General features: G+C 36.6%; 1 protein-coding gene across 1 annotated transcript in view; it reads right to left on the reverse strand.

The window, feature by feature from the left end:
- The window catches only part of BOLL (boule homolog, RNA binding protein), a 53,067-nt gene that overhangs the window by 18,410 nt on the left and 17,495 nt on the right, over nt 1-17,162 (reverse strand). The window contains exons 7-10 of the mRNA XM_026492247.4: nt 15,390-15,461; nt 11,085-11,132; nt 10,195-10,323; nt 7,989-8,087 (exon numbers count right to left, since the gene is read on the reverse strand). Coding sequence (XP_026348032.2) covers nt 7,989-8,087; nt 10,195-10,323; nt 11,085-11,132; nt 15,390-15,461 — 348 coding nt within the window. The remainder of the gene's footprint in view (nt 1-7,988; nt 8,088-10,194; nt 10,324-11,084; nt 11,133-15,389; nt 15,462-17,162) is intronic.

Raw genomic sequence — 17,162 nt, forward strand, 5'->3', positions numbered from 1 at the left:
GTATAGTTCATAGCTCTTCAACTCTTCCCTATTCCTTAAATCTTTTTTTTAATGTTTTTTTATTATATTGTGTTAGTCACCATACAGTACATCCCTGGTTTTTGATGTAAAGTTCGATGATTCATTAGTTGTGTATAACACCCAGTGCACCATGCAATACGTGCCCTCCTTACTACCCATCACCAGCCTATCCCATTCCCCCACCCCCCTCCCCTCTGAAGCCCTCAGTTTGTTTCTCAGAGTCCATAGTGTCTCATGCTTCATTCCCCCTCTGATTACCCTCCTTTCTTTATCCCTTTCGTCCCCTACCAGTCTTCCTATTTCTTATGTTCCACAGATGAGAGAAATCATATGATAATTGTCTTTCTCTGCTTGACTTATTTCACTTAGCATTATATCCTCCAGTGCCGTCCATGTTGCAGCAATGTTGAGAACTCGTTCTTTCTGATAGCTGAGTAATATTCCATTGTACATATGGACCACAACTTCTTAATCCAGTTATCTGTTGAAGGGCATCTCGGTTCCTTCCACGATTTAGCTATTGTGGACAATGCTGCTATGAACATTGGGGTGCATATGGCCCTTCTCTTCACTACGTCTGTATCTTTGGGGTAAATACCCAGTAGTGCAATGGCCGGGTCATAGGGTAGCTCAATTTTTAACTTTTTAAGGGACCTCCACACTGTTTTCCAGAGTGGCTGTACCAACTTGCATTCCCACCAACAATGTAGGAGGGATCCCCTTTCTCTACATCCTCTCCAGCAATTGTTGTTTCTTGCCTTGTCAATTTTTGCCATTCTAACTGGCATAAAGTGGTATCTCAGTGTGGTTTTGATTTGAATTTCCCTGATGGGTAATGATTTTGAACACTTTTTCAAGTGTTTGTTAGCCATTTGTATGTCATCATTGGACAAGGGTCTGTTCATATCTTCTGCCCATTTTATGATTTGTTTATTTGTTTCTCACGTATTGAGTTTGAGAAGTTCTTTGTAGATCTTGGATACCAGTCTTTTATCTGTAGCTTCACTTGCAAATATATTCTCCCATTCTGTGGGCTGCCTCTTAGTTTTTCTGACTGTTTCCTTGGCTGTGCAGAAGCTTTTTATCTTGATGAAGTCCCACAAGTTCATTTTATCTTTTGTTTCTCTTGCTTTTGGAGATGTGTCATGAAAAAGGTTGCTTTGGCCGATGTCGTAGAGGTTGCTGCCTATGTTCTCCTCTAGGATTTTGATGGATTTCTGTCTCACATCGAGGTCTTTCATCCATTTGGAGTTTATCTTTGTGTACGGTGTGAGAGAGTGGTCAAGTTTCATTCTTTTGCATGTAGCTGTCCAATTTTCCCAGCACCATTTATTGAAGAGACTGTCTTTTTTCCCACCGGATGTTTTTTCTTGGTTTATCAAAGATTAGTTGCCCAAAGAGCTGAGGGTCCATTTCTGGGTTCTCTATTCTGTTCCACTGGTCTATGTGTCTGTTTTTGTGCCAGTACCATGCTGTCTTTGTGATCACAGCTTTGTAGTACAGCTCGAAATCCGGCATTGTGATGCCCCCAGCTTTGTTTTTCCTTTTCAACAGTTCCTTGGCGATTCGGGGCCTTTTCTGATTCCATACAAATTTAAGGACTAATTGTTCCAGTTCTTTGAAAAATGTCGTTGGTATTTTGATCGGGATAGCATTGAAAGTGTAGATTGCTCTGGGTAGCATGGGCATTTTAACTATGTTAATTCTTCTGATCCATGAGCATGGAATATTTTCCATCTTTTTGTGTCTTCTTCAATGTCTTTCAGGAGTGATTTATAGTTTCTAGAATATAGATCCTTTACGTCTCTGGTTAAGTTAATTCCAAGGTAACGTATGGTTTTTGGTGCTATTGTAAATGGGATGGATTCCCTAATTTCTCTTTCTTCAGTCTCATTGTTCGTGTATAGAAATGCAACTGATTTCTGAGCATTGATTTTGTATCCCGCCACATTACTGAATTGCTCTATAACTTCTAATAGGTTGGGAGTGGATTCTTCTGGGTTTTCCATATAAAGTATCATGTCATCTGTGAAGAGAGACAGTTTGACTTCTTCTTTGCCGATTTGGATACGTTTTATCCCTTTTTGTTGTCTGATTGCTGTTGCAAGGACTTCTAGTACTACGTTGAATAATAATGGCGAGAGTGGGCATCCTTGTCGTGTTCCTGATCTTAAGGGAAAGGCTTCCAGCTTCTCCCCATTTAGGATGATATTTGCTGTAGGCTTTTCATAGATGGTTTTTATGAAATTGAGGAATGTACCCTCTATCCCTACACTCTGAAGGGTTTTAATCAGGAAAGGATGCTGTATTTTGTCAAATGTTTTTTCTGCATCTATTGAGAGAATCATGAGTTTTGAATTTTTCCTTCTGGATAAAATCTATGACACTGATTGATTTGCGAATGTTGAACCACCCTCGCATCCCAGGGATGAATCCCACTTGGTCATGATGGGTAATCCTTTTAATGTACTGTTGGATTCTATTAGCAAGTATCTTGTTGAGGATTTTGGCATCCGTATTCATTAGGGAAATCGGTCTGTAATTCTCCTTTTTGAGGGGGTCTTTGCCTGGTTTGGGGATCAAGGTAATATTGGCCTCATAGAATGAGTTTGGTAGCTTTCCTTCTGTTTCTATTTTTTGAAATAGCTTTAGGAGAATAGGTTTTATTTCTTCTTTGAGTGTTTGGTAGAATTCCCCAGGAAAACCGCCCGGGCCTGGAGTTTTGTTTTTTGGAAGGTTGTTTATCACTGACTCAATCTCTTCATAATTAATTGGCCTGTTTAAAAAATCAATTTCTTCCTGTTTCAGTCTTGGTAGTTTATAGGTTTCCAGGAAGGCCTCCATCTCTTCCAGATTGCTTAGTTTAATTGGCATATAGCTGTTGCTAAAAATTTCTAATAATCCTTCCAATTTCAATGGTGTTCGTCGTGACATCTCCTTTTTCATTCATAATTTTAATAATCTGGGTCCTTTCTCTTTTCTTTTGGATAGGTGTTGCCAGTGGTCTGTCAATTTTATTGATTCTCTCAAAGAACCAGCTTCTAGTCCTGTTGATCTGCTCTACTGTACTTCTGGTTTCTGATTCATTGATTTCTGCTCTAATTTTGGTCAACTGCTTCCTCGTGAGTGGATTAGGCCTGTCCCTCTGTTGCTGTCCCAGCTTCTTGAGGTGAGAATATAAAAACTGCATTTTAGATTTTTCTATTCTTTTGAGTGAGGCTTGGATGGCTATGTATTTTCCCCTTAGGACTGCCTTTGCAGTATCCCATGGGTTTTGGACCATTGTGTTTTCATTCTCGTTGGTCTCCATACATTGTTTAAATTGATTTTTGATTTCCTGGTTTATCGAATCATTCCTGAGCAGGATGGTTCTTAGTCTCCAAGTGTTTGAGTTTCTTCCAAATTTTTCCTTGTGGTTGAGTTCCAATTTCAAAGCGTTGTGGTCTGAGAATATGCAGGGAATAATTTCAGTCTTTTGGTATCGGTTGAGACCTGTTTTGTGACCCAGAACATGGTCTATTCTTGAGAATGTTCCATGAACATTAGAATAGAATGAGTATTCTTTGGTTCTGGGGTGTAGTGTTCTATATATATCTATGAGGTCCAACTCGTCGAGTATGGCATTCAAAGCCCTTGTTTCTTTGCTGATTTCTTGCTTAGGTGATCTGTCTATTGCTGATAGTGGAGTGTTGAGGTCTCCTACTATTAGTGTATTTTTAGCTATATGTCTCTTTATTCTGGTTAAGAGTTGGCTTGTGTATCTTGCTGCTCCCCTGTTGGGGCATATATACTTATAATTGTCATCTCCACTTGTTGGATACATCCTTTAAGAATAATATAGTACCCTTCTGTGTCTCTAACTATAGTCTTTAGTTTAAAATCCAATCTGTCTGATATGAGAATTGCTACCCCAGCTTTCTTTTGAGGTCCATTGGCGTGAAAGATGGTATCCATCCCTTTACTTTCAGTCTGAATGTATCTTTAGGTTCAAAATGAGTCTCTTGTAGACAGCAAATGGATGGGTCATGTCTTTTTATCCAATCTGCAACCCTGTGGTGTTTTATGGGAGCATTTAGGCCATTTACATTGAGACTGATTATTGAGAGATATGATTTTAATGATGCCATGTTGCCAGTAAAGTCTTTGTTTCTATAGATTGTGACTTTCTGTTCTGTATCACCCTTGTGGCCTTTTTACTTTTATAGAACCCCCCTTAATATCTCTTGTAGGGCTGGTTTTGTGGTTGCGAAACTGGTCAATGGCGATTCTGGAAGGTCTTTATTTCTCCATCAATTCTGAATGACAGCCTTGCTGGATAAAGGATCCTTGGCTACATGTTTTTCTCTGAAAGAACTTTAAATATGCTCCCCCAACCCTTTCTCTCATTCCAGGTCTGTGTGGACAGGTCTGACGTAATTCTGATGCCTTTGCCTTGGTACGTGAGAAATTTCTTTGCCCTGGCCGCTTTCAATACTGTATCCTTGGATCTAATATTTGTGAATTGCACTATGACGTGACGTGGAGTAGGTTTGTCATGGTTGAGCTTGGGAGGGGTCCTCTCTGCCTCTTGGACAGGAATGTTTGTTTTCTTTGCTAGATTAGAGAAGTTTTCAGCTACAATTTGTTCAAATATCTCTTCTAGACCTCTGTTTTTCTCCACCCCCTCGGGGATGCCGATGATTCTGACATTGGAACGTTTCATTGAGTCAGTAATCTCCCGTAACCTACATTCTTGAGAATGGATTTTTTTGAGTCCAGATTCTATTTTAGGTTTCTCTTCTACTAACCCATCCTCCAATTAGCTGGTACGTTCTTCTGCCTCATTCACCCTGGCCATCAGAGCCTCTAGTTTTGACTGCATTTGGCTCATAGAATTTTTAATTTCTGCCAGATTCGCTCTCATTTCCGCCCTTAGCGATTCTGTATTCTCATTAACATTTTCATTCATAGTTTTTTCAAGTCTACACATCATCTTGACCATTGTTACTCTGAATTCCATTTCTGATAATTTGGTTATATCCATATCCATTAGTTCTGTGGCAGAGGCCACAGACTCATTGTCTTTTCTTTGCTGGGGGGGATTTCTCCTTCTTGTCATTCTGATGAGGAGAAGTTGCGGGGCTGTCCAGAGCCCAAATTACTGAACAGGACCCAGGCAGTGCGCACTTGTTTTATAGGGATCTTAGGGATGTGGGCTTCTTGATTTTTCAGCCTGCCTTCTGGGGGAGGGGCCTGCCGTGCCGATACTCAGGCAACCCTGTTTGGGTAGAGTCTCCGTGTCCCCTGCAAGGGGGGATGGGGATGGGCACACTGTGAGCCGGTATTTCCAGGCTTTTGTTCTCTGGCGGCTTTCCCTGGCGGTTTGCTGTGCCTCTTCTGAGAGTCAGAGCAGCAGTAGCCGAATCTCAGCCTCTGTCTCAGAACAGAGGGATCGCGGACCGTTCTCCACTGATGTTCTGGCCACTTTAACTCTGTTTCTGTTGGTGCTGCTCAACCCTGCAGCATCCTGGGATGTGCGCCCCACACCCCGCGTCCCAGCCCTCACTTCCAGGGCCGGCGCGTCTCTGTCCTTTGTGTTTCTAAACCGCCAGCCGCCAGCCGCCCCTGCCCGCTCTGGAGCTCCTGGTCTCAGTCTGGTTCCAGTGAGCGCACCGGAGCTCCGTTTCTGTCTGGTTGTGCGTGTTCCCCGGCTCACGGTCTCAGTCTGCTCTCTCGCAGGTGTTGGTCCGCGAGTCCGCCCGCTCCCCCGTGCAGGTGGCTACCGCTTCCTGGCGCCCAAACTCGGTGGCTCCCTCCCCCTTCCATTTATCTTCTGATATCTGTGCGCAGTTTCACAGCTCCCCGCTTCGTACCTCAATACTCAGTGGTGGAGATGTTCATTTGTAGAGATCCAGATGTATCTTCCTGTGTCTCAGGCTGATTCCGTTGATATTCAGGATGGTCTGGTACCTATCCAACTCAACTCAGGGGACCGGCTGAAAAAGGCGTCCCCTACTCCTCTGCTTTTTTTTTTTTTTAAAGTTTTTTTTATTTGTTTGACAGAGATAGAGACAGCCAGCAAGAGAGGGAACACAAGCAGGGGGAGAGGGAGAGGAAGAAGCAGGCTCATAGCAGAAGAGCCTGATGTGGGGCTCGATCCCAGATCGCCGGGATCACGCCCTGAGCCGAAGGCAGACGCTTAACCGCTGTGCCACCCAGGCGCCCCTCCTCTGCTATCTTAACTCTGCATCCCTATTCCTTAAATCTTAACTTGAGTAGGACTAAAATATTCCATAGGATGTATCCCGTGTGATAACCAGAATTATTACAACCCTTCATGAGACAGATTAAATATCAACTTGAAACAAGTCAGTAGTTTTGTTCCCTTTTGGTCTGCGGCATGGTAAAGCAAAGATTTGTATGAGGACAGAAGGGGTGAAGTCCCTTTTAGCAGCATTTCTCTAGACATGAAGAGGCAGGTTACTGGTTCCAGTTGTAAGGTTATATGCACAAAGATATCTATTTAAGCCTCTGTTATGATTTATATTCAACATATGTGTACTTTCTGTATGACTAAATTAAAGAGTAAGATAGCAGTTTCTCTGTATAATTTCGGTCATTTCCTACTCATAGATTTAAGAAAATGTAGAAAAGTGTTTACTCTTAAACTAGAGGAATTAAACTTTAAATTAAGAATGTGTAGCATTAATATTCTTTGAAAATTTCTCCTATCCTAGGACCACTCCATCCTCTATTGGCATTATTCAAGCAGTACAACTTCAATCATTTGTGTTATATATATGATCTATGTAATCAGTAACTGAAGGAACTAGTACTTATTTAATATGGCAAAGCTCTTTCAACTATTCCTAGAGAAGTATATTTGGAGAAAATGTTAACATCAGAGGAAGTCTGTTTTAGAAGATTTTGATACTATAATCGTTCTCTATAGATAAAGTTTAGGAACACTTGAGGCTGTGACATTAGGTCAAATTATGGTTTTATTTCATGTGTGCAGTATAGTAGTAATAGTAGTGAAGGAATGCGGTGAGTGGTGATGGGATGAGGAGATATGAGAGAGGGGGGAAGCTCCTTAAAGTAGACTGTCTTGGTATTGAGTTCCAACACATAAATAAATATGCGTGTGAAATAGCTAATCTCTATCATTCTATTGTAGAGTATGCCTACTTTCCTTACCAAAGTACACTGTAAGCAAGACTCATATTACCATCACAATAGTTAATCAATCTGTGGTTCTTATAGATATAGACCATTTCCTCCAAGTAATGATGAAGAGTTTCACAAAGAAACTAGGTCATAAGGGAATAAGCAGAATTCCCTGCTACATAGTAGATTTGAAATATATTGAATATATATGTGGATCTAACTGGATTCCCACTTTTTGACCTGCATCTGATTTAGGATGCACAAGCACAATTCCCAAACTGGGAGAGTAGATTGTTAACTGATTTCATTTCCCCATAAATGCTATATGCCATTAACACAACCAAAATCTGAGTATATGAAATATTTAGGCAAATTCAATGAGACAAAAGGTTGATTAGAGAGTACCAGAGACTGGTAGGGAGAAGAGAATGGGAAGTTATTGCTTAATGGGTACAGATTTTCTATTTGGGGTAATGAAAAACTGTGGAAACAGATAGTGGTAATGGTTGCACAGCACTATGGATGTAATTAATACCACTCAGGTATACATTTAAAAATGGCAAATTATAAGTTATATATATTTTATTACAGCAAATAAAACATTTTTTACCATGTGTGGTTCATAACTTATTCAAAACTAACTGTAAAAATTATAGTTAATTTAGAATTGTATGTTCTTCACATGAAAGAATTCACTAATTCTGTTCTTCTGATCACAAATGTGATATAAATATCCAAAATTATTTCTTTTCAGAAAAGAAATTTGAAAAACTTGAAATATGACTGAAAAAAATAATAAAAAATCAAAACAAACTTCTTACTTTAATTGGTTCAGGCTGCATCACAGGTGCAGGCATAGCGATGGCACTTGGAGCATAAACCTGGTGATATGTTGCTTGAACTCCATGATCAGAATAAGGCTGTTACAAAAAAAAATGTATTACCTTTCATTTATTAATTCAAAGTATTTATTCAAAGTTGCAATGTACTAGGCACTTTGCTATACAATGGAGGAACACAAATGAAAAACACATTCCCTATCTTTAATTAATTTATAGACTGATCAGGGACAGTTGAATAGTCAAAACTACTGTAAGTCCTATGAAATATATATAGAAGAAAAGAAAAGAACTACTTGATTTAGCTTAAGAAAACTGGGGAGGTAGTCAGAAAAAGTTTTCTAGTGGAGTTGATGCTTGGATTTGAAGAATTAAGAGAAAGAAGTTGGGAATAGTATATACAAAGACACCCCATGGAGCGCCGGGGGCGCTCAGTAGGTTAAGTGCCCAACTCTTGATTTTGGTTCAGGTCATGATCTCAAGATCCTAAGATTGAGCCCTGCGTCAGGCTCTGAGCTCAGCAAGGAATTTACTGATCCCTCTCCCTCTGCTCCTTCTTCTGTTCTCTCTCTCAAAAAAAAAAAAAAAAAAAAAAAAAAAAAAAAAAAATCTTAAAAAAAACCACCCCAAAACAAAAAACAATACACCTCATGTCACAAGGCACGCAGGAAGAAAAAGCAAATTACATTTGGGGGGGGAGGGGAATCAGACTGGCTTCAAACTTCTTAATGGCTACACTCAACACCAGAAAAGGGTAGACTAGAAGTTCTATAAGAAAACAGTACTGTTAAGACTTGAATTTGGTTCCCTCAAAATGTATGTTGAAGTCCTAACCTCTAGTACATCAGAGTGTGACCTGATTTGTAGACAGGGTATTTGTAGAGGTAATCAAGTTAAATATGGTCATTTGGGTAGAACCCAATCTAGTATGATTGCTATCCTTACAAAATTGAGAAATTTGGACATAAAGATAGACAAATAATGTGCAGGGAGAAGATGGCCATCTACAAGCTAAGAAGAGAGGACTGAAACAGATGCTTCCCTCATGGCCCTCAGATGGAACCAGTTCTGCCAGCTACTTGATCTTCAACTTCTGGTCTCTAGAACTGTGAGACAATAAATATTTGTTGTTTAAGCCACCGAGTTTGTGGTACTTTATTCTGGCAGTATGATGCAGCTATTTTATAGCTAGTGTAACTGTCTTTCTGACTTATAGACAAAAATGTTACACAAACAGGCATGTAAGAGCTCAGAGAATATAGCACCCACAAGCTTTCTTTAACAAAGAGTACTTTGCAGATTTAGTCAAGCAAGTAATGAATGGAGGGTGAGATGAAAACAGAGAAATCCTGGTAGAAGTAGTGATAGTAACATTAAGATCCAACTGTGGAAATTATTGTTCCAGAACATCATAATGTTATAAACCTCGGCAATATAAAAAGATAATACATTCTAATTGGGAGGTGGGTGCTAATTTTCTAATCTTTTACAACACTGATTTAAAACATACCCGTACAGTTCTTGGCACATAGATGGTAAGGCAAGTAATGGTTTGGGAACGTAATTTAAAGACACTGAAGATAACATTTACAATTTGTAGTTATGAAATATTTTTTTAAAGATTTATTTATTTGGGGGAGGACGGGCAGAGGGAGAGAGAGGAACTCTGTAGCAGACTCCTGACTGTGTGCAGAGCCCAACTACGTGGGGCTTGATCCCATGACCCTGAGATCATGACCTAGCTGAAATCAAGAGTTGGATGCTTAACTGACTGAGCCACGCACGTGCCACATGAAATATTTTTGATTCACATATCTGAAGGAAGAAGTTTTTAAGATTTTTTGAATTTTTATATGCTTTTAATTGACAGAATGTTAGTAACAATACAGATTGACAGGCAAGCCAGAAAAAAGAAATATTTGGTATCTTACTCTTTCAAGGAGATCAAGTCAGAGATTAGCCTAGTACAGTGAACAGTTGGTTTTAGAAATGGTTCAGAACTAGTTAATAAAAAAGTCTAAGATGAAGCATTCTTAGATATATATAAAAGGGGAAAGGTGTGAATAAATCAAAGAAAAAACACGTGCAGCTTCCATGAGGGTCTTAAACAAATATTTTTAGAAAAGAAAAAGAAAGAAATGTTAAGATGAGACAGTTATAGATAAATTACCTTGAGACTAATGCATACCTCTGGAACTGAAGCTTCCATCAGAGATAGCGGAGGAGGAACACATCCACCATCTTGCGCAATTTCCACTGGTTGATAAATAACCTCAGAAGGTTGCAGGTATAAGAATGGAGCAGAAGAGGCAGGAGACTAAAACAAAACCATATTTTTAATTCAAATATGATTAGTTACTTCAATTAAACCAAATGACTTACCCAACAGATGACAGAAATAATTGTTTCACATTTTGCTGAAGTTCTTTTCCAGGGATAGCATAGACCTATCTTGTTACAAATTTCAATTGTGTAGATGTGATTAAAGAACTTTATCACGGGTAAATATTAAAAGTTCTTAGAGCTTCAGAACCTCTTATAAATTCAGAAAATAGTTATTTAAAACCACTATCAAAGGTTGTAATAATATAACTTATAGTATTTGAGTTGGCATAAACATCTATTCTCAGCTTTGAGACTTCACATGGAAGTGGGAAATGTCATTAAATAGTCTTTTTGGTGGTATACTATTTGTATCAAAAGTTGAGAGATGGTTTATTTACTTAGGAGCACATGGCAAACTGAAGCAAAATCTGAAGTACAACTGGAAAAATGATACATTTTCCCATAATAATAAAAACTAATTTTTCATGTTTATATAAGTACTCACTTTTTAATAAAATGCTTTCACTTACATGATCTCATGTGATCTTCACCAAGATCAGGAAAAGGAATTTACAAAGGTATGGTATCATTACTTCCATTTTACAAATGAGGAAGCTAAGAAATATAGTGATTAAATGAACTGCAAAGGTATCACAGTTACTAAATAGAAGCAGGATATCTCAAATCTAGTTCTCCTGACTTTAATATTCACTCAGTCTTCACAAAAACAGAATGAAAAAAGTTAATATTTACCTGAGGAACACCCCACTGCCACTGTCCTGGTAGACACTGTGCAGGTGCCTAAAATGAAAATCAAAAAACAAAAAACCCACCCAGGTTATAAACAAGGGTCAAAACTGAATACCTATATGCAAAAGAATGAAGCTGGATCCCTAAACCTCTAACTATATACAAAAATTAACTCAAACTGGGTCAAAGACCTAAATGTAAGAGCTAAAACTATAAAATTCTTAGAAGAAAATGTGTGTAACTCTGTGGGTTTAAATTAGGCAATTAAAAAAATTATGACATGAAAAGCTCAAGCAACAAAGCAACAAAAGAAAAGAGATAAATTGGACTTCGTCAAAATGAAAAACTTTTGTGCTACAAAGAATACCACCAAGTAAGTGAAAATAAACTCAAAGGATGGGCGAAAACATTGATAAATTATATATCTGATAAGGAACTCGCATCTAGAATATATAAAGAAATGTTATAACTGAATAATAAAAAGACAAGTAACCCAAATTTAAAAATGGGTAAAGGATATGAATAGATATTTATCCAGAGAAGATATGTAAAAGTGGCCAATAAGCATATGTAGATATTGAACATCATTAGCCTCAGCTTATGGAAATCAGTGTGATATCACTTTATATCCACTGTATCCACTAGGCAGGCCATAATTAAAAAGATGGTAAGTGTTGACAAGGATGTGGAGAAATTAGAATCCTCATAAACTGCTGGTGTGGGTGTATAATGGTGCAGTCTTTTTGGAAACCAGTATGACACTTCCTCAGAACTTTAAACATAGAGATACCATATGACTCAGTGATTCTATTCCCAGGTAATAAGGCCTACAATAAAGGAAAACATATATCCACATAAAAACTTGTACAGGAATGATCACAGTAGTATTCTTTATAACAGACAAAAAGTGGGAATACCTCAAATGTCTGTCATTTGATGAAAAGCTAAACAAAATGTGTTATATCCATATAATGGAATATTATTCAGCCATAAAAAGAAATGAAATACTGATACATGCCACCACATGGATAAACTGTGAAAACATTATGCTAAGTGAAAGAATCCAGTCATAACCACATATAGTAGACTCCATTTATATGAAATGTTCAGAATAGGCAAACCTATAAAGACAAAATAGATTACTGGTTGCCTAGGGCTGGGAGTAGGAGGAAAGAGGAGTGACTACTAATGGGTAAGGATTTTGGGGGGGAGGGTTGATTAAAATGTTCTAAATTTGACTGTGTTATGGTTATACAACTCTGAATTTAGTAAAAAACACTTGCACATTTTAAAAAGCTGAATTGAATGCTATGTGAATTATATATTAAAAAGCTGTTAAATAAAAGAGGGTCAAATTTTTTAAACTCATTGTAAAATGACAATATAGCACACTTTTATTTCTTAAACTAGTTGTATTATTTTTAATAATAACTGTTTTATTCTTTAGTTATTTTCCATTTTTAATAACGTCTTTTTTCATTATAAAGTAAAAAAACAGAAAAAAGAGTAAGAAGATGCCATGGATCTGCTATCTAAACTGAATCACTGTTAATTTAGTGCTAACTACTTAAGTTGCTAATGGATGACATCACTGTATTATGATGACCAAGTTAATGTGAAGTCTATGTTCTGTATTCTACATTCAGAAAGGCAGGATAATAATCTTTTAAGAAAATATTTTAATAAAAAATCTGAAATAAAATGATTTATATATAGTTTTTAGAGAAATGAAATTACTATCTATTTATGAAATAAGACATATGGGGATAAATGCTAATTAAACCACATATTACCTGATTTGACTAATAAAAACTGATAAAGCTACCAATCTTAGAATTTGTAAAAAGAAAGAACAAGGGAAGATTCTTATCAAAGAGGCAGAATGATGAATGTATACCTGAAAAGAAATATATGAGGTGAAATGATTTTTTTATATTACAAAATATTATATTATAAATTGGTACCAAAATCTTTCCTAATATCTAGGTAACATACTTCCAATTTTATAATTTGTGTCAAGCAGAACACCGGGGTCAAACTATAAAATTAAACTGTATTAGAGACTTTCAAGAATGTATTGAGTACATCAAGTGAGCTATAGCTGTATGTAATCAATTAATGAAGGAGCAGCTAGACTCAATGGTGTGCAAGAAGAAAGCAACTCTATTTTTTCTCACCCCCTGACACTTTAAAAGCACTGTGTTGAGCTGTTCTTCCTTGCCCCAGGATAAAAATTGGGACAGATCACTTTTTGGGGTGTAGCAGTTTCCAAATGTTGACTCTCTAGTTAGGTAGTTTTTTTTTTTTTTTTAATATTTTATTTATTTGACAGAGAGAGAGAGCACAAGCAGTGGGAGAGGCAGGCAAGAGGGAGAGGGAGAAGCAGGCTCCCCACTGAGCAGGAAGCCCTTGACCTGAGCTGAAAGTAGCCGCTTTAACTGACTGAGTCACCCAGGGGCCCCTCTAGTTAGGTGGTTTACTGGATTCTTTTGGTGATCTCCCTGCTGAGAACTTTTTTTTTTTTTTTTAAGATTTTTTCTTTATTAATTTGAGAGAGAGACAGAGCAAGCAAGAGCACGAGCAAGGGAAGCAGCAGAGGGAGAGGGAGCCCTACCCGGGGCTTGATCCCAGGACCCCGGGATCACGACCTGAGCAGAAGACAGATGCCCAACTGAGCCACCCAGGCACCCCTCCCTGCTGAGAACTTCTAACTGCAATTCTAGCCCTTAATTCTAGAAGTCTACTTCACACAGGTTCTTTCTTTATTGGGATCACCTTAAAATTTTTTGAAAAGGGTCTCTTCTGTGAGGTTCATTTCTTGCTCTTGGGACACATAAACCTTTGCTTGTTGTGAGTAGAAGTTCAACACATTCTCACTGTAGTCTTCTCTCCAGGCTCTGCCTCCAGAGACTAGCCCAGCTTCTTCTTTGGACTTTTTAATTAATTAATTTATTCCCCCTGCCACCTGTCTCTTTGGACTTCTTTTAGGAGAGGTCAGGTACAAGTACCATCTCACGAATTTCAGGGGACAAACATTAAGTATTCTTAGTCATTCTCTGATGTCTTCTTTACTTGGTTGGGAAGAAGGGGACATGTCATAGCATTCTAACAACTCTCTTGCAATCTCATCCTCCCCTCATATGTGCTCAAGGTAGGCAATAAGCTAAAGGACCCCCAACTGGTATCACAATATTTGGCTTGTCATATTAAAAGATCTGGTACCTAATGTTCTGTCCTTGGGACTTCTGCCAAAATTCGGAGGCAGCTTAGGGAAAGTAATATATTTTAAATATATTTCATTAAGTTATATTTTAAATATATGTCATTAAGTTATTTTCATCTTTAGTAAGTGAAAGAAACACTTTAGTTTTATATTTAGCATGGTAATAGGATTTACAAGTTTATTTACAAATAAATACTGTAATATAATAATATATAATATACACTAATATATAATAATATAATAAATTTAAATAAATTTAAATTGTAAATTTTATTTAGAATTTAAATACCACCATCCCCCAAAACCCAGTCTAATATTAAAAAGAATTCTATTAAGCTTAACATTTAATCTGGGTCTATTTCAAAAGTTCAAAAGAAAAAAGAAAAAAGAGAAATAAATTCTCTTCCACAATTCCAGAGGTAGGAAAGAATGTGATTTTATTTGTGAGTGCAATAGATGAGAGGTTGGCAAACTTTTCCTATAAAGGGCCAGAGGGTAAGTATTTTAAGCTTTGCAGACCATAATACTGAACTCTGCCATTGTAGTACAAAAGCGGCCGTAGACAGTATATCAACAAATATTCTTTATTTACAAAATACTGAAATGGTCTGGCATTATGGCTCATTAATCCCGTCTCCCATAAGAATTAATGAAGAGTGCTGGTTAACTAAAAGAGGCTGCCATAATATAAACCATAATATATTACTTATTTTAGTATAGATTGTTAAATATAATAGCAAGAAAGTGACATAATGTTAACAATAACACTAAAAAATCAGCCTGTGATCCAATATGTGTTATCTGTATGTTGTTTTGGAAATTGTTTCTAAAAACTTTTTAGATTAAATGTTAGCCAGAGGAGCAAAACCAACCTCATTACATTTGGTTAAATGAAGCAAACATTTCATCTTCTTGTATGATATTGTTCAGTTCCCCATAAGAAAAAAAAAAAGCCAGCACTGCTATCAAGGCTTAACTATCTCTTTTTAATTATTAGAGTATTTGCAAGAGAAAGAATACAATGAAACTTAACCAAAAAGGACTGACAGTATTAAAGAGAGTTTTCATTGTGATTTCATGTTTACCTGGTAGTGATATGCAGGTTGCTGATAAACTGGCTGAGCTACCATCACAGGGGAACTAGATATAGAACGTGACTATAAGAGGGAAAAAAAATTGAAAAATTATTTTAGGCCTTGACAAAATTCTTTAAAATAGTTTATTATAAAATTTATCCTGAACTGTTACCTAAACCCAGTGAATTTATGGTCTATAGTTAGAAATGTCATTTTTCTACCTCTTATTGATAGTATGACTAATTCCACTTAAGTCTACTAAAATCATCACAGTATTCCCACTTTTCTTTGGCTTCATTTTCATGGTAATGCTAAAACAACCACCAAAAAAGTTGCTTTTAGTCCAAAGATTATAAAAATATAGTTCTAAGAGAATATTTAAAAGAAAATGACAGCTGGACTTACGGTGACACTGCCTATTTCCATCATGAGACCAGCAGTAGATAATGTTTATACAACATAGAACTGAATGAATAATCATATCTGATTTTGCCACTGATTTCCCACTGCTTACAAATAATTAAATCCTACTCCTTTGTTATACACTTAACTAAGGCAAATACATTACTTACTGAAGCATTTATCAAATCCTATTTTATTAATTTGACATTTAAATGAGTTAATCATCTAATAAACATCAAGCGATTTCTCTATGTTTGAAGAAATTACACATAACACTTCATTATTCAAAGTACTAGAGTAAACCCCAAAATATATTATGTAAAACCAGACCATTAATAAAGCAGGCAAATTGTATTATAAGATAGGTAAAATAAGCTTTAATAATAGCAATTAAAATTCAATTTCTAACATGGGATCTACTTTACAGTTTTGCTTTAATGTTCACCCCTCCCCTCCACAAAATGAAGTATCATAGTTTTGTACAGTTTTCAGAACATAATATGCTAATAAAATTATACCACAGATGAACATTAGAAAAGAATAATGTAATTTACTATATTATTTATTTTCTATTAATAGATTAAAGGAGAAAAAAAATCTCAGCAGATATAGAAAAAGATTTATTAAAATTCAATACCCTTTCATGATAAATTCAATATTCTTTCATTCTTAGCAAACAGAATATGAAATAATTTCCTTATTGATTTGGGGCAATAATTCTCAATCAGGTATGACTTTGCCCCCCTAGGGAACATTTGGCAATACTTTTGGTTTTTAAAGATGTGGGGAGACTAGGACACTGCTAAATATCCTACCATGTACAGGATTAGCCTCCAACAACACAGAATCATCCGGCCCAAAATGTCAATAGTGTTGAGGTTGAGAAACATTGGTTATGGCTAAGATTATCTTCCAAAACCTACAGTGTATACATAAATATGTACACTGTACATATATATATAAGCATATATATAAGTATTTATATAAGTATATATAAAGCTGAAGTGTGAATCACTGAACTTGTTTCCTTTTTTAAGAACAAGGTCATGTTATCCTATAAATACTATAGCAGAGACAATGCTGGTGCAGTAACTCAATGGAGATAAAATGAGAAAAGAGCAGAAAGAAACAGAAGTATACTAAATCATAAATGATTGTCTATATCAAAGTTTTGGAAGGTTACTGATCAAATGTTAACATTTAAAAAAGCATTATTACATACAAGTCACAACCTATTAGTACGTATGATTTAAAAATACACCATCATAAAAGCAACAAAACCACAGAGTACCTAAGAATAAATCCAACAAAAGATGTGCTAAATTTATTTTATGGAGAAAGAAAATTTTATTGACAGATGGAAATAAAAGACTTAAATAA

Source organism: Ursus arctos, unplaced genomic scaffold, assembly GCF_023065955.2.
Source record: "Ursus arctos isolate Adak ecotype North America unplaced genomic scaffold, UrsArc2.0 scaffold_1, whole genome shotgun sequence".
Lineage (NCBI taxonomy): Eukaryota > Metazoa > Chordata > Mammalia > Carnivora > Ursidae > Ursus > Ursus arctos.